Here is a 23,758-nt window from a genome sequence, read left to right as displayed (position 1 = left end):
AGGGAGACCAGGGCGAGGAGGAGAAGGAGAGAGGCCGGCGTCGCCGAGGGGACTGCTCGTGGCGCGCCGACCCTTCTTCCCCCGTGAGGCAGCAGCCGAGCCCGCCGCCGCCTTCAGCCCTTCTTCGGCCGCCTTCACCTGTCACCGTCTCCTGAGGGGAGGTGGGGGCCCCAAGAAGAAAAGAAGCGGAAATTCCCTCACGGCAAAAATTGGAAGGGGGGAAGAAGAAAAAAAAGGAAGGGAAGGAAGAGAGTTTTGGTTTCTCTCCACCTAACGTGGCGACGCTATATATTTATATTTAAAAGGGTTTTGGGGTTTTTTTTTTAAAAAAAGAAAGTTTCGCCTCCCTCCAGACACTTCGTTCTATATATATATATTCTGAGAGGAAAGTCGTTTCTTCTCTTCTCTCCAGTTTCTTCGAAGACGTGGAAGAAGAAGAGACTTGTTTCTTTATGAGGGAGGGAAAAAATATTTCAGATCACTTCTCATCCCATAGACACTTTTTACTACCTTTTTTTAAAAAAGGAAAAGCTCTTCCGTCAACTTCATCATCTCGTTTCTCCAGTGTCTGAAGAAGGAAAGGGGGACACTCTTTCTTCTTGCCCAAAGGAAAGAAGGGAGAAAAAGCCTTTTCAGTTGCTGCTTTCCATAAAGAAAAAAAAACCTATCCTCTCTGCAAATATTTGTGGCCTAGAAGATTAACCTGAGGAATAACTCTCCCTTCATTTTTTTTTGGAAAGGGGACTTTTCAGTTCTTAATACCCTCAACCCTTCACAGATAATTCAATTGTTTTTTAAAAAATCATAATTACTTTTGGAGGAATAGCCCTGGTTTTTCTCTGCCCTTTCCCCTTTCAGTGGCTGAAAAAGAGGTTCCTTATACCTGTTTGAAGGTGGGGAAAAGGTTTGCTACTTTGCTCCCTTAAAAACCAACCAATCAATCGCCATCCGCAGATAATCCTGGCACGAAGGATTGACCTGAGGAATTAATTTTGTTTTTTAAAAGGGCTTTTCGGAGGGGGGCACAAGGAGGTCATCCATTCCTTTCCCTCTCTTTTTACCCATCAGCAGCAAAAAGGACACTTCAGTGCACTTGAGTGCTTGGATGAAGATTTTTCTTTTTGGAGGCAGGCAGTTTGGAAAAGGGTTTTGCTCACTCAGCTCTAAGTGGTTCCTGCTTGGAACCTCTCTGTGCGTAAGAAATAAAAGGGTGTTTGGGAGAGGGCTTTTTGGGGTGTGTGCGTGGATGAGTTCATCTTGAAGTTCATCTCATCACCTCCTAAAGTGTGCTTGTTTTTCACCCATATCTTTGGAGAAGAAAAAAAAATAGAAGATATATACATATCCACCCTCCATTATCAACATCACTCCTGGCCTCTTCCAAAAAAATCAAATTTAGCAACTGGAAATCCCATCTGGAAGAAAATACGCGTCTGGGTTTCCCTCCACTTCGATGCTGAGGATTTTAGAGGAGGATCCTCGGAGCTCTTGAGGCAACTTGGAAGACTCCGCTTAAACTCTCCCCCCCCCTTTTCCCCCACCTCCAGCAGAAAGAAGGGAAAAATTGTATTTGGGGAAGGGGAGGTTGGCCAGTCAAGGATAACACCACCTTCTTGGGACAAACCACCACCTCCTGGAGACCAGAAAGTTTCCCTTCCTCCTTCCCTTCCAATGGCTTGATTTTTTATTATTATTTCTGGAGTGGAAATAGAAGCAAAAACGACCTTTTTGCATCTCCAACTCTTGAGAAGAAACGAGGAAAGGACTTCGCACCGTCTCTTCTCTATCTCCGCCCCCCCCCCCCCGGTCTTTTCTTCACTCTATAAATCCGGTGTGACGAGGCGGGGGGGACAAGGCGCAAGAGAAATTCCTGGATTATTTCCCACACACCCCACAGCCACTGGATTATTTGTGTATCTTCCTTCTGCCCCCACCCCATCCGCGTTTGCAGATTGAAGATCGTAAATCTTTCTATTTTTGCAATCCCTTTGGATCAAGTACCCCCAATCTTTCTCCCCCGCCGCCGCCTTTTGCCCAGGAGGCTGTGAAAACTGATCCCTCTCCACGAAGATTTTTCTTTTGCACTTTTTTTTTAATTGCCTCTTCCTTCCTTTTAACCTCCCCGGGTTATTTATTCCTTTGCCTTACTTGTGCGCTCTCCCTCCCCTTGATATCTCCTCTCCCCGCAATGTGTGTGTGATTCTTTTTCTTTAAGGGGGGAGGGAAAAGGGCCGTTTTCCCTCGGTTGTGTTTCTCCCTCCCCTCTCGGTCGGCGTGTGTGTGTCTCTCGCTCGCTCGCTCTGTCTGTCTCTTTTCTTTCTTGTCGGAGGCTGTGGGATAATGGCGTGTGGGTTGTGGCTGTGAGGATGAGTTCCTGCTTCGTGCCGAACGGGGCCAGCCTTGAGGATTGCCATTCCAACCTATTCTGTTTGGTAAGTGGCTACTTTTTTTTTAGGGGGGGGGGCGGTGTGCAGATCGCCGGAGATAATCATGCAAGGAAAGGTTGGAGGGGGGAGGGAGACGAGATCGCCAGGAGAGGGGAGGGAAGAGGAAAGGAAAGTGGGGGGGAGGGAAGAAGAGAGAGGAATGGAAGCAAAGCAGCCATTTTTAGCATTGCATCTGCTAGAGGAGTCTTCTGGAGCAGGCCTTGCCAGGAATCAACTAGCTCTCCTGTATATATATTCCCCTCTCTGTCTCCCTCCCTTCCTCCAAAGACTTTATGCCTACGACTCCCCTGCTCCAGCTTGCTTTTTCTCCAAATCATTCTTCACCCTCTTTTGTTTTTCTTCCTCTGATTCTCCACTAACTTTCGATTTCTCTCTAATCTGTTGTTGTAGGTGACATGATTACTTATGCCTATTTTATTGCAGTTCAATTTCAGCCTAGTTTTAGCTTAGCTCTTCTCTCTCCCACCCTCCTTTTTCTGCTTCCCAAGCTAACTTTGGTGAAATCCTCCCCTCACTCTCCCCCCAGTTCCCTAAAAGTGTCACCCTACTAAAACTGGCAACAAAAGTCCGGGTGGAGGAAGTTCCACTGTATTACTATTTGCAGGTTACACATTATTTGTTTATTTTTTAAAGTGTGTGTGTGTGTAAACGGATCCCTCCACTGTTTTGTAACCTTGCCTTATTTAATTGCTGCCGTGGAATTCAATTAAACCTTCATTCAGTTAAGATCCCAGCGTGGGTTTTGCTGACCACTTTCTCACTCTGGATTTATTTCAATGCAAATTGGCAGCAGACTCGACCAGCTGGTGTTATTTAATCCTGAAAGTTAAAAAAAAATCTATGCCAAAGCTATTGTGCTGATGCGTAGTTGGGTGTAAGGAATCCAAGCAGTCTATCTCTGCAGGATCACACGTTACTGGCTGAGCTGGCCTGCTGCTCATGAGTGCCAGTGTCTCTTTAAAGCATGTCTTCCCTCTTCTCCATTTCTCTTTCCAAGATCACCAACTGTTGCAAATTCTGTCACTTGACAGAGGTGCTGGAACCTTCCTTGTTGAAATTAAATAGGCCAGGAGAACCTTTATTGTATCTATATACTGGGGAAGCAAATGAATTTTGTGTTGAGTGGAAAGAGCACCCTCTTTATCAACAGCTGGAAAGTGAACCCTGTGTCAGTGTCTACCATTTCTCTTAGCCCCCCCTTCAGCTGCTGTTGAAATGCTGGTCATTAAAAAAAAAAACTCTTTCTGGGAAAAGGAGTGGAGAAAGAACTGTTGAAAGTTTCCTTGAATTGTAGTGGAATCCATTAAAAGTTTGGAATGGTCTTTTTCTTTGTTGGTTCCCCCCCCCTCCCCATGGGGATAGTCAGTATTTTCAGTAAAGCCTCTGCCTTTCAAAATGATTAGGTTGTTTTGTTGCAGTGCTTCTAGTGCTAAGTGGCTAAGGAGAGGGTTATTAGTGAGGTGTTTATTTGCATTTGTAACAGATGTAGATTCTCTCTCAGGAAACAGGAGTTCTCTATATTTGGAGATTCAGCAGGATTTGCAAAAGTGATGGTATAGTTCAAAACAAGCACTTGATTTTATGATATTCTAACATCCTAGGATGCTCTGTTTGAATAACAAAACTCCCACTGATTTGAATGGAGCAGGGATTGAAGTCATTGCCACTGGCTTATTGACTGAAAGTTGTCATAAGGAGGTAGTAGGGAAAATGCATTTTTAAAGTCCAAAATGCATATGTGCTTAGTGAAATGGGAGAAGGACCTGCTGGGAAGTGAATAGAAATATCTGTCTTTGGTAACTGCTGCAATTTTACAATGAAACCTTCCGGTTCCCTCTAGTCTAATTCCTGTTACAATTTTCTTTCAGGCCGATTTAACAGGGATTAAATGGAAACGCTACGTATGGCAGGGTCCAACATCTGCACCAATCCTGTTCCCAGTGACCGAAGAAGACCCTATCCTAAGCAGCTACAGTCGTTGCCTCAAAGCTGACGTCTTGAGTGTGTGGCGGAGAGACCAGAGGCCTGGGCGCAGAGAATTGTGGATATTCTGGTGGGGCGATGACCCCAATTTTGCTGACCTAATTCATCATGACCTAACAGGTAAGGCAGAGAAGTCTTGGACACTTTGTGTGGTGGTATCATTCTTCAGATATACAATTTTATTTTGCTAGTTTGCTGCTCTAATAAGCTTGGATTTATTGAGAATTGAGAGATGAAGTACACATTATTGCAATTATTCACCTTACTTTTTTTACTCTGCTGTTCAGAAGTAATTATTATATTGGAACCTCCTTTGGTCAGGGACTTCTGTCCAGCTAATGTTACTCCATAAAATGTCATGTGCCCTTGTGGTGCCAAATAAATAGCAAATACACAGAAGTGCAAACTGGTCTTCTGATTGTGTGGGAGAAATCTTGGAGGACATCTTGTGGGATTGCTTTGTTTTTCTCTCTCTAAAGATATGTTAACACATTTGGAAAAGTGGGTGGAATATAAGTTTGAATGTATAGAACACAAGTATTTATGTTGAATGTAAACATCTGTGATAGTGAGGCAGGTGTGGAGTCATGTGCTTCTGTAAGTCATGCTGTGTCTAGGTAATTTTGTTCTGTAAGGTATATTTTTTGTTAGGTATGTTGCTAAAGCCAGAGGTACAGCTGGCTTTTGTTAGGAAAAGGAGGCTTAGATGTGGAGGCTGCATTGACTGTTTTAAACCACCATCTTGAAGTATAGCTGATGGGGAGGGACTATAGTTCAGAAGCAGAACACATGCTTTGCATGTAGAAGGTCCCAAGTTGAATCCTTGGCATCTCCAGTTAAAATATCAAGTTGTAGTCGAGGACTTCTAGAGATTCTGGAGAACCACTTCCAGTCAAAATACACAGTATTGTGCTAGATGGGCCTGACCTGATAAAAGGCAGCATGTTATAAGGCAGTTGTGTATAATTAAACTGGTGGTTTCAGAATCGGCGGCATATGATAGACCCCACAGGTGTCACTTAGGCTGTGTACACACTATACATTTAAAGCAACTCCCCCCCCCCTTAAAGAATTATGGGCACTGTCCTCACAGAGTTAAAATTCCCAGCAACCATTCACAAGTGAAAAAATGTGTTTCAAATGTGCTTTAAAGATATGGTGTATGTGCAGCCTTATTCTTGCGCATTGACTGCTGTGTGATGCTTATTTGTCAGCTGTTTTGAGTTCATGCAGAGCATGGCGAGAGATGCTGCTCCAAGCCGGGGGGGGGGTGTATGTAAAATGACAACAGTTTTGTGGGTTGGGTTTTTTTGTGAAAGTTGAGACTGGGGTAGCTTTGTAGAAGTAGATCTTGAGGAAAGGTTTAAAGTGGGGGAGGAAGCTGGCAAATCTGAATTACCTGCTACATGCTGTTATTGATTCTGACCCACATTGTCTTCTCACCAGTATGACCTGCTATTGTGACTTAGCTGTATAAAGCAGCCTGATGCTTTTTTAGTATGAATTGACACTTGAAATTTGAGTACATGTTGATTGCAGTAGGATCATCTATATAAAACTATTCCTAGTTTGGACTGTTTTCTCTCTCCGCTCTGCCTTGGCAGCAATCTGGTTTTATGAGCCTGAAGATGCACTTAAATCTTTAAATGTCCTATTTAAACACTATAATCTCTTACTCTTATGTACACCTAGCACACTCTCTGTGCTATATTGAAAATTCCTAAATGCTTAATAGTCATTCAGGTACATTAAGCAGCCTTTCTGTCACACTACTACTTCCTGTTTAAATTCTGTGTAGTGTGGTTTCTAGGACATTTGAGCTGTGAATCAGAAGTCTCCGATCATGACTCAGCCATGAACTCACTAGGTGGCCTCAGACAAGATTCTTTCTCAAGCCTGTGAACATCTGAGTAGTATAAAAATACAGTTGTTTTTCTTAAATCAGATCATGGGAATAATAGCAGTGTCCTTCCTGAAAGGGCTGTTGTAAAGATGACTGTGAGAGTACACATGAGGCCATTTTGAACGCTTGAAATATGTGAGCGCATGGCAGGTCATGTTTAAACTGTCTGCAGGCAGAGATAGTCACTAAATATAGACATGATACTGTTGTAGTCTTGGCAATAACTGTTCAGTAGGTAGTTGCCCATATCACTCCTTTTTCCCCTAGCTACATGGTGATGCTTCTGACAGTTTGCTCTCCCATCTGTCTGGCATTCTTGTCCCAACTCACGACTGGCAGCGAGGGTGAAGCTGCAGGAGCGGCCTCTATGTAGTGCTGCGTGATTTCCTCCATGCTAGATGGGGAGGAAGGAGATCTTTATGATTGCAGCTGATCTGTATGAAACTGTGTCACTAACAATGCTTAATGGATGGTGCTGTCTTTAAATGCCAGTGATCTCTATGGCAGCAGTGGGACTTTTGGGTCATCTGGGAGCCATTGTCTTACCTGTTGCAGGTAACCAGGCAAGTGTCAAATTATAAAGCTGTGTTGGCAATTTCTTTTTTATTATGTATTTTTATCCTAAGCTTGCTTTTGAGCTCTAAAGCATAACCCAGATGAAACTGAGTACCTCTGGGACACTGAAGATGTAGATTGGAGCATTTTTGTGGTTATGGCACCCATTGTGGAACTTGGTGCCCAGAAAAAAGTGCCATTTCCTTCCTTACGCTCGTAATTTGCCTGTTTGTGTATTGGGGAATGGAGAGTGTTTTTATTAAGGAATGCCTCTTAAGATTGTAGTGCTTGGTGGCTGCACTGAGGCTGATTTTTAATATTTAATATTAAAGATACAAAATTGGAAAAATAGTAAGCATGTGATAAAAATAATGATAGAACAATGTAATCATGTACTGTACTGTTCTATTACAAGACATATAAAAATATGCTATGGAAGGGATCATTGCTTCTGGTTCTAAATTGCACCTGGTCTAAAATATTTTGCGTGTTTATGGAGTGTTCTACAGGGAACTAGCAACCATGACAAATATTTTAAAGCCCCATTGATTCAGTGGGTTCATGCAACATGCACTTGAGAAGCCTCAACTTTGGCTGGCTCATGTTGGCAGTAAAGAGTCACAGTCCTCTATGTTCTAAAAAGAATGCAGACCTCTAGCTCTAGCCTATATCCACTTTCACAAATATCTTATTTATTTCAAGTGATTATGGTAATTAACACTTGCTTAAAGCACTTCGTGTACAGCATTTCAGTCATCTTTGCAGCAGCCCTGCAATGTAGTTAATCTCTTCATGTGGCTGAGTCTGAGTGTGTGTGTCAGAATGCAAGAAGCTGCCTTATACCAATTCATGTTCTTTGTCAATTTTACCTGGTATCACCTACTCTGGCTAGCAGCAGCTCTCCAGCTTCTCGTGCAGAAGGTCTTTACCATTCCTTGCTCCCTGCTCCTTTTTAAATTGAGGTACCAGGGATTGGTCCTGGCACCTCCTGGGTGCAAACAGATGGTTCATCTGAGATAACTCAGTTGGTAGAGCATGAGACTCTTAATCTCAGGGTTGTGGGTTTGAGCCCCATGTTGGGCAAAAGATTCCTGCCTTGCAGGGGGTTGGAGTAGATGATCCTTGTGGTCATTTCCAACTCTACAATGCTACGTGTATCAGCTCTTTGATTATCTCTAAACTTAAGTGGCTCGCCTAAGGCAAAGTGGAGATTTGAAGAGGGAGATTCCTCATTTGTACCTCTGTTTGCTAGCATTTATACTACATATAGTTTTCTGTGTACATTATAAAGAGGGGAAGCAGTTATCGTTGCCATGGTGCCAGTCGACTTGAAACAATTGCACTAGTTTTATTAGCATAATCTTATTGAATCTCCATATGTACCACTCTTCTATAGGAATACTTAACCCAACAGTGGCATATTATATACTAGAGAAGGGTTTTATTGTTAAAATCACAGATGTGTTTTAAGTACTTGAGTTAGTGGGAGCAGGACGTGGTTAAGCCAGTAGTCCTAGAACAGAGAGGTTTTTGCAAAAAAAGGGTCACTTGCAGATCAGATACCTGGGCATTCTGGTAGTACATCTATAGCTTCCTTATTTTGCCCTGTGAGTTACCTCAGTCATAACTTGCACAGACTGTCTTCTGTAAAGCTGAGCTGTAACTTAGACCATAAACCTATTTTTGTCCTGGGCTGCTTCCGAGCAAAGGCCAGTAGATTTGCAGGAGTATCTGTTTAAGCTTGGTGCATTAAGGCATTCAAGATGGGAAAGGGAGATGTCTTTCTTACCGGGACACTTTTTGCAGTTTGGGGATATTCAAATTTTCATCTTACTCAGAACACCATCTGAAAGAATGGAAAGGCAGCAAAACAAACAAATCTGATTTAATATATTTATGTGATAGATGTACGCACACAAGAGGCTGTTTGCAAGGTTGCATAGGAATGCAAATACTGATAGTAATCTAAGCTTTTAGCATTCAGTTGTAGGAATGTGTGACTGTATCAGCCTGTTTTGTCCATCCAACTAGACATGCTAGGGATTTTGGTTTGGGACCTTTTGCATATGAAGCCTGTCCTCTACCACCAACCCATAACCCTTCATTGATTTGGAATGGGTGACACAGACGGTGAGCTTGCATACCTGGCTGGGGGATCTATGGTAATTTCCTTCCTGGCAGCAGCTTCTTAGCCCTCATGGAATGCAGTTCCAGAGGGTCCAGCTTCCTGCTGGAATTGGCCCTTCAAAAAGGGGAATGTGGTGAAAACTAAAAAATCATCCCCACATGCATGCATGCTAGGTAGTGCACAGTCCTTTGGATACTGGTCATAACATCTCATTGAGCCAGAAATCTATTTCAGCCTTTTGAAACAAAGCTTGTAAATTGTCCTATTCCTAGAATCACAGTGGAACCATTGTTGTGTGTATCCACGAGTTATGGAAGCTTTTAATAAAAATGGAGCAATAGCTTTCAAGTTTGATTGACTGCAGGGGTCAATGTAGCCTGGCAAATGAACCTTCGAAAGTGTGGTACATTTTAAGTTAAAATAGGACATTATTGCCAAAGAATAATGACCGTAGTCTTGCTTGCAATATCTTGCAGCAATAGTCTAATTCAGGGGTCAGCAAACGTTTTCATCAGGGGGCCAGTCCACTGTCCCTCAGACCTTGTGGGGGGCTGGACTATATTTTGAAAAATATAAACACCCTGCAAGCCGGTCCTGCAGCGGCCTCTGAACATGGAGGAGGAACGCACTCTGCGTGTGCTCAGGAGTGCGTCTCGGTGGTGCCCGCTCACCAGTGTTGACGAGCAGTAGCCGCTCCATCGGCCTGTCCCTGCGGAGCTCACAGGCAGTGTGCACCACGCACTGCAGCCCGTCGTCCAAGGCTGGCGGGCAGGCGATGCACAGCTCGCCCTCCAGCTGCTCCAGTGTGGCTGCCGAGTGCACCACCAGCAGCAGCGCCAAGCCGGGAGCCAAACTCTGGCTGAAGCCCTGCGCCGCGCCAGTCACGATGCCCATGGCACAGCCCAGACCCACCGCCTGCCTGCCGGCTTCTCCGTCCATGGCCGCACCGGTTTTACCTTAGCCGCAGGTGGCAAGGCTTCCTGCAGCCGATCTGAAGCCGCGCCAGCATCGCTGCCCGCCCAGAAGCTGTGCCAGCATCGCGGAAGTCAGTCCCCATGTGGTGAAGCGTTCACAGCGCGTGGGGACTGACTGAGCGGGTGGCAGGGTCCGCTGGCCAGATTTTTGAGCCTGGGGGGCCGCATGCGGCCCCCAGCCTTAGTTTGCCTATCCCTGGCCTAAATGCTTTCTTTTTATATTTTGTTCTTTTTACATAAATGTTCCATCTTGTCAGTGCATTCCATTGCAGGAATACAATGCACTTATTTGTACTGGTTTCCCCACATTGCCCATAACTCTTAAATCTTGTGACTTTTGACTTTGTGTTCAGGAATACCTGACCTGCAGCCTAGTGAAAAGTTGCTGTTGGCTGTTAGCTTCAATGGGCTTTTTCATAGTTTTCTATATTAATGCATTCAGAAGGAGTTACGCAACACCATTTTCTAAGAAGGCACCTGGGATACATCTGAAAGAGAGAAGCTGCTTTCAGACCCTTATATATGCTTGTTTTTCTTGGAGGGCCACTTTTAAGAGTGGAGTAAAGAGTGAGGTCCAAGGTTCTGTAGCCTCAGATTTGTTGTTCCCAGTAGGTACTGTAGAGGGGAAAAGTTGGGCTGGGTTGCTCAAGTAGGTGACCCCTCTTATAGCTGAACATGCAATTACATGGGATTTAACTTCAGATACAGCTCAACACTGCATTCTGTGGTTTAGCCTTTGTTACATGTTTTGCACACTTGATAAGCCATAAGAGAATTTTTCTGCTGATCCTTTTTTCTTGTGCCACCTTGGTAGTATGAGCCTTTGCTGTTTATTAAGGCTTAGTTAACTTGCTGAATGTTTTGATTTACATGTTCTTTTTTTTAAAAAAAAATGTTCACTACCAATTCTGTTATTTCGCTGGCCCGTTTTTATTATCACATTTCCCTTTATGTGTAATATACTGAAACTTCCTAAAATTAATTGACTAGGTTTTGTGCTTCATTAGCTGGAAAGCTTTGACTGTGGATAATGCATTTTTTTCTGAATTCTGAAACTTCTGTGCTATGTCTCTCTGGCTGAAAACAACTGTGGGCAGTATAATGTAGTATTGGGCATCTTATCACGAGAGGGAGGAGAATGACTTGAGTGAAAATTCTTAGAAAGTTGTGCAATGATATTGGGCAAGCTTATGAAAAGGAATGATTATACGTTCTCAGACCTTCTTGGACACTTACTGGGTTCTGGCTTTGCTTCGGAGCATGAAATGGTGTTTCTGCGGCTGCAGGTCCTTGGATGCATTAAGAGTTTTTGGCAATGGCCCTTTGTGCAAGTCTATTGGCTGGAGCTTTTTAGTAATTGATTTAAAGCAGCAGTTTTCAAGCTTTCTACCTCCAGGGAACCATTTCCACATTGGCTTTTCTGCCACAGAACACCTTTGTGTTATGCAGAAGATCCTGAGGGGGCATAGCCAGTTTGCATGTAGTGCTAGGTAGCCAGCCCATTTGGGCCTTGTTGTTGTTCTGTGGGAACTGAAAGTGCACCCTAAAATATGCCTGCCAGTTATTTGTGGTTGCACGTAGCAGAACATTGCACTAGTGGGCAGGTTGTCTTTCACAGAAGCTTGTCTACTGTAACTTATTTTTCTCTTCGATAAACCACTGAAAAACAGGGTTTGATGGAGCATAGTTTAAAAATCACCAGATTGAAGGATACTACTTGGATCTGGAAGTATTCTGCCTTGCATAGCGCCACTGAAGGAACTGAATGCAGGCTCCTTCAAGAGGCTTCTCATCATTTTGTTGATTTTCTTGGATCTTCCTTAAACCAAACAGTACAGAATTGGTGATGTTTTCTGCCATCTAGCTGTATGCTTCCTTGTTCTTCAGGCCCTGGACCTTGTTATTTTGCCTGGAAGGGAATGCTTGGATGACTCTGCCAGCTGGCTGCATTGGCTATCGGCATCAAGCCTGGGATAACTGCTGCTCTTTTCTCTCTTTTTTTTCCTGCTCTCCACAGAGCCTTCTTCCTGCATTGGCTTGAAGGGATTTGTTTCTGAAGCCAGGGTATTGGGTGAAGAATCTTGATACCATTTACCAGATGTAATATGAAAATTACCCCTTCAGCTGTGCAGCCAGCTCTTGGCTGTGGTATTATTTTTATCTTATGACAGCCTCACAACAGTGACACATGTCCCCAGTGACAATAGAAGCTCGATTATTGTAATTTCTCCCCTGCAGGGCTTAAAGTAGGACATCTCCATTGCTTGCAGCTTGCTAGGAAAGCAACAGTCTGTCCTGATAGGAGCAATAGTGGTTGTGTCTGCCTCTCTCTTTCTCTCTCCCCCACCCCCACAGATAAACAGGACTGTGCATATTCTGTGCTAGTGATAAACCATGCAAATAGAATTGTGTGTGCATGTATAATTTAGTTGAATTCCTGGGTTTTGGAAATGGTTTAGGCCAGGGGTCAGCAAACTTTTTCAGCAGAGGGCCAGTCCACTGTCCCTCAGACCTTGTGGGGGGCCAGACTATATTTTGAGGGGGGAAATATGAACGAATTCCTATGCCCCACAAATAACCCAGAGATGCAATTTAAATAAAAGGACACATTCTATTCATGTAAAAACACACTGATTCCCGGACCGTCCATGGGCCGGATTGAGAAGGCGATTGGGCTGGATCCAGCCCCCGGGCCTTAGTTTGCCTAACCATGGTTTAGGCATTCTTTCAAGGGTGGAATAGCAAGTGATGAAGGGCAGGGAGAAGTGGAAGCCTATGCTGTTTATTAGAGTTGGGCGATATCTTGTTACCTGCGTTGTGTTATATCATCAGCTAAATATCACAATATACAGATTAGGGCTGGGCGATACTAGGTTTTGAGCATCGCAGTATATCACCAGCCAGACATGGCAGTTTGGCGATATACAAAGAGCTTCATTGGCCTCAGCCCGCGAGGCCCTGGGTGAGACTGCTTCAGCTCTCACTGCGTGGGAACTGAGGTGCTTTCACCCCAGCGCCTCGCAGGTCAGGGCCAATGCAGCAGGCCCCAGCCTGCTGCTCAGATGGAGGGAGCCCTGTGACGAAGTGTGACAGGCTCCGTTTGCACAGCTCCCTTCTCTGGCAAGGTAGAAGGGGCGGGAAAGTGGCCGCTTTTTCTTGGGAGAAAGATGTTGCTTGCTTGTCTCCCTACCACCACCAGTGAAGACGGAGGGATCCCTGAGAATGGAGACTGACAGCTGCAATCACAGGGATCCTTCACCTTCCCTGTTAAGGGGTAAGGGGCAAGGAAACAGTCTCCTTTTCCTAGGAGAAAGAGGTCACTTGCTCCTCCAACCCCTTGCTGGCAAAGACGGAGGGATCCCTGCAAACGGAGCCTAACAGGTTCTTTCGTCAGGGCTCCCTTTGCTGGCATGGCCCTCTCAGCCGGGGAGCGCAAAGCCTCCTGCACCCTAGCTGAGGGAGCCCAAATCCTTTTCCTGCTAGCAGGAGAAAGATCGGGGGTGCTCAGCTGGGAGTGTGAAGCCTTATTTCTCAGCCTCTTGAATCTGTTTAGAAAAAAACAAAAAGTTCATGGTATCGTGTTCTTTGGCAACCTTTTGGATACATGTGGAGACATGTTCTGTTCATCGGAATGGTTCCTTTTCAAAGCAATTGCCTCAGTGCCTTTTGCGCAACCTCTCTGTGTGTTTCTTCATTTGCGGTTTTTATCTTGGTACTTGATATGCGTAAAAGCTGGAAAGGTTTAATCAACAGCACCTTCCAGGCCTTTGCTGTGCCAGCAATAACTTGTCCGTGGTTCATATCTCCACAGAAGGGGGCGGTGAATGGGTGCAAGATGGCAAACATGGACTTCGGGCTTGATAATCTTGTTGCCAATGCAAGCTGGCTTAATAAGGGGTGTGTGTGTGTGTGTGTGTGTGTGTGTGTGTGTGTGTGTGTGTTTTTCCTCGAGCCTCTTCCCTAAGTACTGGTACATGTGAACAGTGTTACACGTGTGAATGTAAATGGAGGCTTTGGCTGACAAAATATTCTGTAAAGATTTTACTCTGCTCATGTATAATTTGCTAGACAAAAACGCATGTTAGGCTGGAACCCTAAGCCCCTTTACAACTCTTTCTTTTATTTCAGTGGGGGCTTGCTTCTGAGCACTGTTAGAAACTGAGATAGAAAAGCTAGGCTCCTGGGACCCCTGGGTTGTGAGGATCAAAACAGAATGTCTAGTCACCTTTTGGGCGGGTGTCGGCAACACTTTTTATTTATTAATAAGAATGAACTAATACACAAGTCACATAAATGACACATTGTTAATATCGTATTTTTAGCAGAAATTGTTAATACACGTTTCATTTGGTGTTTACAATAATAATATTGGTACCATACTTCAGTTTTCAAAGCACTCAACCCTTTATTGTTAAACTTCTTAACATATAGTCTATCCTTAACATATACTTTAAGGCTTCAAAGCACATACATTTCAATAATCCTTGAGTGTCAGCCAGGTGCAAAAATGGAACCCGACTTCTTGAGGTGCTCACAAATGGATAATCTTTAGGCACAAAATGTACCTGGCACCCTGCTAATTTCAAACCCTGCTTCTGAGTAAACATACTTAAGACTGCAGTGACTGACATGTGCCCCTTTTGGCTGCCTCTTTTGGAATTATGTTCCTATGGGAAGCCCCCAAAGCTTGAGCCTATGTGTCTTTTGGGAGCAGAATGAGGCACGATTTCCTCCCCCACCCCGCAAACTTGCTTTTGATGGCTAGGAATATGGTAAGTTAGACACATGGCTTGCCGTATCCTAAAGGCTCAAGGGATGAGACAAGTCCAGTAAAGTGTAATGGATATATTTTCTCCCCAGGAACTTGTCCTGAGATCCCTTGGTTATTTATGTGCAATTTAATTTTCTAGATCACTTTTTTTTTTTTAACAAAAAGAAAATTACCTATGCACAAATCCTGAGGCTAGATGGGGTTGAATGCTCACTGCTTTTTGCTGTTCATGGCAAGAATAGGGTCAGTGCAATGCTGGAGCTTGAGAAGTGAGGCTTGATCCTCTCCCTCATGAAACTGAAGCACTCTTAATGCCTGTTTTCACTGCCATAACTTTAACTTGGTCGCTTTCCAACAGCTTTGCATTTAACACTTTCAAAACTGCCTTTGGAAAGTAAGTGGTAGCTGCTGTAGTGTCAGGATCGCAGAACAGGTTCCTTCCTGGAATAATATTTTGCATATAGGCTCATTCTTAGGGTGGGAGTTACAACATCTGAATATTCAGCAAGGAGATGGTTTAAGGAACCCTTTTCCACACACACCCCTCTTCACATACAGTAAAAATATTAGTTAATGTTAATTATTTCCAAATAGACGTTTTGGCTCAAGACTCACTGTTACACAGATTTTCCTACATCATGTGGCTTGGTTAATAATTACCATTTTCCACAATAAACAAATGGCATTCTTCTATCATTTCTCTAATCAAAAGTGTATTTCAGTTTCTAGGCTTCAGAAATCCCCTCCTCCCCAAGGTAAACTATTTTTGGTACCTCAGTAAGCTAATCACACTACCTCAGGAGGTACTTGTCTTTAAATTAATGTGTCTTTAATGAAAGGAAAGAATTTATACTACACTCTCTTAAGGATATGGTTTTTAACTGATGCACTTAGTGTCTGCATCATGTCACAGCCTTTGCTCTATTTCAGCAATGTTTAAAAGATTGGAAGCACCTTCCAAGCTTGTATGCTACTACTCTCTTCATCTTCCCTCACGAGTTCAACTTTGCCTTTTGTTCTTTAAAGTAGTCAGTGTCTGCACTGGTTTGTGTGCTTAGCCTGGTTAATTGTAAACTGTAGTTTGCTGTTATGGCTAGATTGAATTCAGTTTGCTAAGTATAGTCTTGAGCTAGCAATGGTCTGTGAGAATGGCAGTGCAGATGTGCAGCCTCTAGAAACAAAAGCAGGGGTTTTTTTTTTGGGGGGGGGGAATACAATAAGGTAGGGAGATGGAGTACTCAAGCTTCTGAGTTGTTCTTTATTTCCCAATGGTGGTTTTGAAATCGAGCAACTTTTATATGTATACCAGGTTTCTGTTATACATAATGGCAACTGCATAGCCATTATGCTGGAACAGTTTATCAATCCACCCTTCCAAAAAGGGAAGGTTCCAGTTCATAAACAATAAAAGTGATGAAATAAGAACCTGGATTTACCGTATTTTTCATCCTCTAGGACGCACTTTTCCCCCTCCAAAAATGAGGGGGAAATCTGTGTGCGTCCTATGGGGCGAATACAGGCTTTCGCTGAAGCTTGGAGAGCGAGAGGGGTCGGTGCGCACCGACCCCTCTCGCTCTCCAGGCTTCAGAAAGCTATCCGCAAGCCTGGGGAGCCCACGGGAGTTCCCACAGGGCTCCCTAGGCTGCGGATAGCAGCCTGCCGCCCGGCACGTGTGGCGCCCTGAAGCAGAGCGCCCTGTGCGCCGGGCAGACATCGGCCAGCCCCACAAGCTCGGGGGACAGCGGGGAGGTGCAGCTCCGCCATCCCGCTGTTCCTCGACCTGGTTTGGTTTCCCCTACCTGGTTTTGGGGGGGAAACCAAACCAAAAACTAGGTGCTTCCTATGGGACGGAGCGTCCTATGGGACGAAAAATACGGTATATCTAATTCTTGATTTGTTATCAAATGAGAGTTTCCAGCTGTGTAAGTTTGGAGAAGCTGATAGGTTTAAATCTCTTCACAGATAACTCTGTGTGCTGTTGTAGGATGTGGAAGTTAGTGTACAAAGTGCAGTTTGGACTTTGCCATCTTTTAATGTGTGTGTTTGCTTTTGCTCAAAACACTTGGACTATGTTTGGAAGTCTGTTGAAAATGGCATAATTTCCCTCCCCACCCCCGAACATTCATTTGATTATTACTACTTTCTAGGTTAATCATACAGCTATGGTTTTTATGCTTTTTCTGATGTTAAAGAAAATTGAAGGAAAGAAATTGTCATATTTCTTGGAAACATTTCCTTGTTTGATGCCATCTTCTATGAAGTAATAAGTTTGGAGCTCAGTATTTGACTTGAGCTTGTTAAGCAAATTTTTTTTGTTTTTGATAGTTTATATTTAAGCTTGTCAGCTACTCTAGTTTTGTAATTTTTCTTGTAATGCTCAACAAGGTGCTGCTACAAGCAAGTGGCTTGTAGCATTTATAGTAATTTTCAAACTATTTAAAAGGCATGTTTCACTTGGTTTCAATCCTATTCCTTTTGTCTTCACCCAAATAACAAAACCACCACTGCAACTTTCTCCTGCTTTGGCAGCCACAAGCAAATGGTGAGTACATTCTAGGTATACCTTGAATTCATGAAGCCTCAGTAGGCCTGGTCAGTGCACTGACTGCACACCATACAGATACGTATGTTACAGCATTTTTAAAAAATCAGAGCCTGCCCAAGACATTTGCTGCCTAAGGTGAAGAAGTTTCAAAGCATGGCAGATGAATGACAATACTGTCAGTGGGATGGTCAGTGGGATGGTTTCATCCACTGCAACTCAGAGCAGCAGGTTAGCTTTGGGGGTGCAGGAGTCAGACCACATGGCATTGGTAACTTCATTCTCCATATAAGGCTAGGGTACTCAGGAAGAGCAGCTGTGGAGCTCTCACTACTGCCCCCCCTTCCAAGTACCTACCATCTGAGGCAGTTGTCTCACTCTGTCTCATATTGGGACCGGCCCTGTTTTTAAAACATGGAACTTCTGAGCCAACAGGTCATTGTGGAATGGGTTCAATCAAGTTAGAAAGTTTGAATGCCACTGCTTTAACTCCTAAGTAAATTAGAGTATACACAAACAAGTGAGCCCATAAGCTTGTTAGGTTGTGGTGTGTGGTTTATAGTGTGTGGGGGGGGGATACGGTATGTGTGCCTATATGTCAGGTAATGCTAACTATGCACAGGGCTGGAGGGCTGTGTGGGAAATTGGGCACCAGGGTTTTCGGCATCAAAATTTTAAGACAGCTGGGATTTTCCTAGCCCTAACTTTTTTAACCTTTCTTGTCAGTCCAGTTCGATCACATGAAACCATGTGGTCTGCCTAGGATAGGATGACCTACTCTGACAGGCAGCAATTTTTCAGGAATGTCAGACTGACATTGTTCTATTTTTGTTACCTGAGGTCCTTTTGAGTGGAGAATTGAGTCTTAAACCTTTTATCCATAAATCATCCACTGAACTGCAGTATTGATACTGTACATCCTGTAAGTTACCACATTTCCCCTCTCTATGATCTAGTGAAGAAAGCACTCAACAGTCCTTGCAGCGATTTGAGTACTGTGGGATGCTGTTGGAGCATTTGAAGTGAGATCTTTATGTAATTCTCCTTGGTTATTATAATAAGCTGTATGTCTGTTATTTGTTGGAGTTACATACGTTGAGTATTTGCAGGAGCCATAATAGGAAGGCAGGAAAAAAATGTTACCTCCTCCTCTTCCCTATTAAGAGTTTACAGCATTTTTTTTTAAAAAAACAACCTCTATACAGTACATTTTACTGCTGCAAATTCTCCTGTAGAATCAGTTTTCTTCACATTCAGCAGAAAAATCAGATCGTTGGCTGCAGAATGTCTGGAATACTGAAGCAGGTATTAGCATGCTAGGAGTGTGTCTATGTATGTGGGCAATAATAAACATCAAGAGGCTCCTTTTTAAACACACATTTCACTCTCTCCTTTATCAAATGTTCTTTGCTTGTGCTTGGTACTGTACCTGCTGCTGCTAAACAAAACAATGGACAATATTACATTTGGTACTGAAATGTTTTCATCTCTTTTCTGCCTTCCCATTTTACTGGAATATTAGTAAAATATCTGTCTGACATTATGATAGATGCCAGTAGAAGGAAGAACCCTTGAATGGTCTCTTGAAACAGCTGTGTTTGTGTATGTGTGTACACACACACTGCATTTCCTCATCAGCCTCATATTGGTATAGGCTACATTACTCAAGAGAGTGAGGTTCGGTGGGCAGGTTTTGCCTGCCTCATAATGGCATTCTCAAGTTTTTCTCATTAGGGTGAATATATTAGCAAAATACTCTTATGAGAAAAAGTAGAAGACGAACTTTTGCCTTAGAAGCCCAAGGTCTGGCATAGCAGTTAAGTTTCTTACCCTTCAGCTTCATCCCAGCTTTTCCTTGTATTTCTCTCAGATGGATTCATTAAGGGATTCAGTTTCTTGGTCACACAAATACGTGTCAAAGAGAAGCCAGGAACAGGCTTATATTCATTATTTATTTAAGCAAAACCCTCCCAAGATCAGGAATATTCTCTATCATGCTACAACCTTAGCCAGTGTTTGGACAACCAATATGTCAATCACTGTGTCATGAGATCCACATGGAACTGAGTTGCATGAAGGGATCTGGCAGGCTATTGCCTGCTGGGCTCTTTGCCAGTAACTCTTGATGCAAAACATGTTGTCTCTTATTCTGAGCTCTCTTGGCCCCTTTCTTTTAGACACTAGTTTATGATGGAGTACCAGGGGCTTCTATTTACTTAAGAGCTTGTCCAACTGCCATAAGCCTTCCCTAAGCTGAGGAGAATGGTTTGAGCCTTCCTGGGTTGTAGCTAAAAATGTTGGCTGGCAAGTTGTAGCACTGTCAATCAACCCCACTAAGGAACTGAGCACTTCCTGATGCAGCGATCTTGGTCCCAGTTACTTCATTGGTTGTTGCCAGCCCAGCAAAGATATCAACAAGATCTGGTTGGGGGATAAGTGAAACAGGAGAAAAATGTGTGCTTCTCTCTTGTTGCACCTGTCTAGGTAAGCTAAGAATCTTGGATATATAGTTCTCTATTCTTTTTGCAGCTTAAAGGAGCTGCATTTAAGGCTTCCTATTTACTTCCACGCACCCCTGTATATTTCTTTGGGATCTGATTTCCAGGAACTGTTGCCTGCCATATTTTGACTAGTAGTTGCTGCAGACACATCTTAACAGAATTTGTGCCTGCACCTGTAACCCAACAGAGAGAGGAGATGGAGATAGAGCTGGGTATAAAATAGGCCACAGCTTTATTCCATTGAAACTTCTGACTGTTAGTATAAAGAAGGCAGGATGAAGTGGTTGATGTTGACAAGATGAGCTGCCCAGGCCAACTCCTGAGTAACCCTTGGAGAAAGGCTGGGCTTGTGGCTACAGGTTATGTGGACTGATCCTTACAACTGTATTCTTCACACACCCCAAAAAAGAAACCCTCCACATACCGTATTTTTCCATGTGTAAGACGCCCCCTACTTTTGGGGACCCCAAATTTAGAAAATGGGCATATGCACTATCCATGTATAAGATTCCCCCAGATTTTTAACCTTATTTTAAAGTAAAAAAACCCCTAGTCTTATACACGGAAAAGTACGGTACCTTGAATGAAGTCAGCACTCCATGCCATTCTTGCTAGTTGAGTGGTTCCAGCCAACTGAGCTTGACACCCAGAACTTCTGCATATGCTTCTTCAAGGCCTCTCATGCTGCACAGACTAGGTCAGTCTTCTTGTTATCCTTGCAGAGCTGGATTGCAATAACTGTGGACTGTTCAGGCATTTATCAAGTAGCAGGTTCCTTGCCACTGTCATAGCTTATTGGCCCACCAAGTGTCTAGAATCCTTTGCAAATGTATCTGAATTGAATGGGATTGTATCATGTTAACAGTTTAAAAAAGTATGCCATGTCAATGTGGCTTGCTGTGTTTCCAAAAGTGATCTGAAAGGGTGAGTTCAGAAAATAAAAATGCTTGTGTGAATTTCTCCTTATTGGACTGTTCTTGATAGTGTGTGAGTGTGTGCACATGCATAAACACACAAGAACAGCTGTTGAACTCTAGTTTTGTAGCAAATTTGTGTGTGGCTTGGTTTTTTAATGAGATGTAAGCTTTTAAGGGGTACAACACCCCTTGTATGTGTTAGTGGGCTTTCACATGTATGTGCCCATGTGGAGCTCTGAGCTGTTGCTACTTTGACATCTTTAGATTTTTTTTCTCCCCTGTGTGATCACAGGCAATTGAGATCCCGAGGATGAGATTGTCTGTGTGTTGACATCGCCAAGGGCAAGCACGTTAAGTCCTCCCACTGCTCTCATTTTCAGTGAGTTTTTAGGGAAGGAAATAGGTTTCTGTTGTTTGGGCAAATGGGCAGTATTCCTTGTCTTGCTGTGTTCTGCTTGATGTGATACAATCGTCAAAAACAGTGTGTGCATTGAAAAACATGACCCTATTTCAATTTGTTTTAAATAGTGTTAAACACTAAAGAATTTGTAACAGTATTAATAGTACTGACTCCTTATTTTTTTTTAATTAGGAAAATAATAATCTCTTGGCAACAGGAATTCAATATTCTACCACCTATTGAAAAAAATATGATTATGAACAAGTTGTCACTTGATTTCCATTTAGCAACCCTTGTCTTTATCCAGAATCTCAAGGTACTCTGTTAAATACTATTTTATAGCATGTCCTGACAACCAATCTGGACAGTAATAAATAAATGCTGTAACTTCTAAGAACAGGTATGTGTGTATGTGTTTCATTCTTCTGGATTAGGGAGTGGAGAAAAAGCCTTCTGGAACATACCTAAAACCTCTGTAATCGCTTGTCCAGAAAACATATATTAAATGTTCTAATCTCTTTCCAGAAAACATGAGTTTTGCAAAGCTATGTTCTCATATACACATGTGTGCACCACAAGGGAACTTGGCACAATTTTTTCAAACATGTGACACCCCCTCTTCCCAACTAATGGTGTATTAAATCATTCCTGAAGGCGCTTCTGAAGGTTCATTTCAACTTAATCTCATTAGATCTATTCTGTGCCTTGAAGGTGAAGTAATTCTCTTTTTTTATTTTGCAAGATGGGTACTTCTTCCATCTGATCATTATCTTGTAGTTACGTTTTGAGTCTGTCTCCTGATTCTTTAATGGCGAGGAGTTTGTGTTCCCTTTGTGTATGTTGCTCTCCGTTATTATGGAGAGCTGTGTACTCATCAGGGGCTGAATAGACCCCCACAGAAAGCATCAGGTTTTGCTTGTGTCCTCCAGATAATTATAGTTGTGCAGTGGTTTGCTGAAAAGCATGTTCCTATGGACAGCTAGTTAGGGCAAATAAAGAGCTTATGTAGGGCTGACTGCACTGCTTTCTCATGAAGGACGCCTTTCTCTTGAAGGCTAACTGAACCCTTTTTAGGGTGAATGGTGGTCAAAGACAGCAACTGGATTAATGATTTAGTACTCCAGGATATGGTTTCATGATTTCAGGTTGACACATTTTAAACTTGTGGTGTCACAATCATGTTTATCCCTGTGATGTCCCTGCTTGGTAGGTTGCAATTATCACCAGGGAGTGTCTTGCCTAGTAAGTCCACTTGAATTGCTCAAGTCCACATTCTAAACATGAATTCTAAATAGGAAGCATCTCCTGCTGAGTTCAATGCAATTTACTTTCTGCTAAATATGTTTACGTAGAATTGATCCCTTAATCCAACTTGTGTTTTGGATCGTTACAAATTTTGTTGTTAATCTCATGCATTCCTTTTATGGTTTTTTTTTTGGGGGGGTGCTAGTTCTGCTTTATCTCTCCATGCAGTGAGAAGTCTGCAGTTCAAACTTCCTGGCTGTGTGTAAGAAGTGAATATGTGATTTTACCTTTTACTTGAATGCAGAGTCTCCCTTGACAACAAATCTCTTGTTTGGCACAGAAGCCATACATTATTTGTTATCTCTGTTGACTCTGACTCTGAAGATGCCAGATGACCTGTGTGTGTGTGTGTGTGTGTGTGTGAGAGAGAGAGAGAGAGAGAGAGAGAGAGATCTACTCCTCAGCGCCAAAGGAAGGAAATTAAGAACAAGATCAGCAGAAGATAAAGTTAAGTGCATGTATAAATATGAAGAAGATCTGCAGAAGGGACATGGGAAAGAGTTAAGAGCCTTGGACAGAAGATCACCAGGTTGATGGACCATATGGAATTGATAGAAAGGACTGTCAGAATCCGAGACCAGGGAGAAGAGACGGTGAAAGAAGATTGGAAAAAAGTTTAAAATTTATTTAGAGAAATATTGTAAAATTAATGAGTGTTAGAAAAATGTTGGAATGAAATTACATGGCTTTAGTAGAAACGTTATAAGGAGTTAAGTTCAAATAAGTTTTAGGGTTTTAATGGTAAGATAAGGTTAAAATAAATCAAGACAATTAAATGACAGAAAACAGTGGAAGATGGAAAGGATTTGCTGAAATAATTAATAAGTAGAATACAAAAAAGGGAGGTGTGAGGAGGTCGATGAAACAAGTTAATAAAAGACAATGATATGGAAATATTGGATGTGTTTTTAATTGTTTTTGCTTTTGTTTTTGTTTTGATGTATTGTGTCTTTTGTTTTGTTTTTTATGTATTGTAATGTATTGATTTGTATTGTTTACTTTTTCTCTTTTTTTTACTTCTTTCTGTAATCTTTAAACTTTAAATATTATTTAAAAAGAGAGAGAGAGAGAGAGAGGTTGAGCTCCAGAATAGGCAGTATTAGTTTAGTTCTCTTCTTCTTTGGCCTGCTGCAGAACTCAGCAGTACAGAAAGTAGACTCTGTTCCTCTGTTCAAAAAAAGCAGAACCTGTGCCTGCTCTGAAGTTTGATATGAGATGAGGATCTCATTTTGTTTTCTGCTTTCTTTCTTTTTTGGAGAAGGAGCATCTGTGTGCTGTTTGGTGTTTTGCATCACTGGGGTATTTGTCCTCACATTTGGAGCTATGGAGAAT

General features: G+C 42.8%; 1 protein-coding gene and 1 long non-coding RNA gene across 2 annotated transcripts in view; one reads left to right on the top strand and one right to left on the bottom strand.

The window, feature by feature from the left end:
- LOC308574419 overlaps positions 1-23,758 on the bottom strand; it is a 198,239-nt gene that overhangs the window by 14,116 nt on the left and 160,365 nt on the right. The gene's annotated exons all lie outside the window — the stretch shown is intronic.
- The window catches only part of MED13 (mediator complex subunit 13), a 100,184-nt gene continuing 76,591 nt past the window's right edge, over positions 166-23,758 (top strand). Inside the window, exons 1-2 of the mRNA XM_081171942.1 lie at positions 166-2,432; positions 4,316-4,550. Of these exons, the coding sequence (XP_081028068.1) occupies positions 2,367-2,432; positions 4,316-4,550 (301 nt within the window). The 5' untranslated portion in view covers positions 166-2,366. The remainder of the gene's footprint in view (positions 2,433-4,315; positions 4,551-23,758) is intronic.

Source organism: Podarcis bocagei (assembly GCF_964188305.1).
Source record: "Podarcis bocagei genome assembly, chromosome: 15".
NCBI lineage: Eukaryota > Metazoa > Chordata > Lepidosauria > Squamata > Lacertidae > Podarcis > Podarcis bocagei.
Note: the sequence above shows the minus strand (reverse complement) of the source record. Positions and strands in the feature narration are given on the sequence as shown.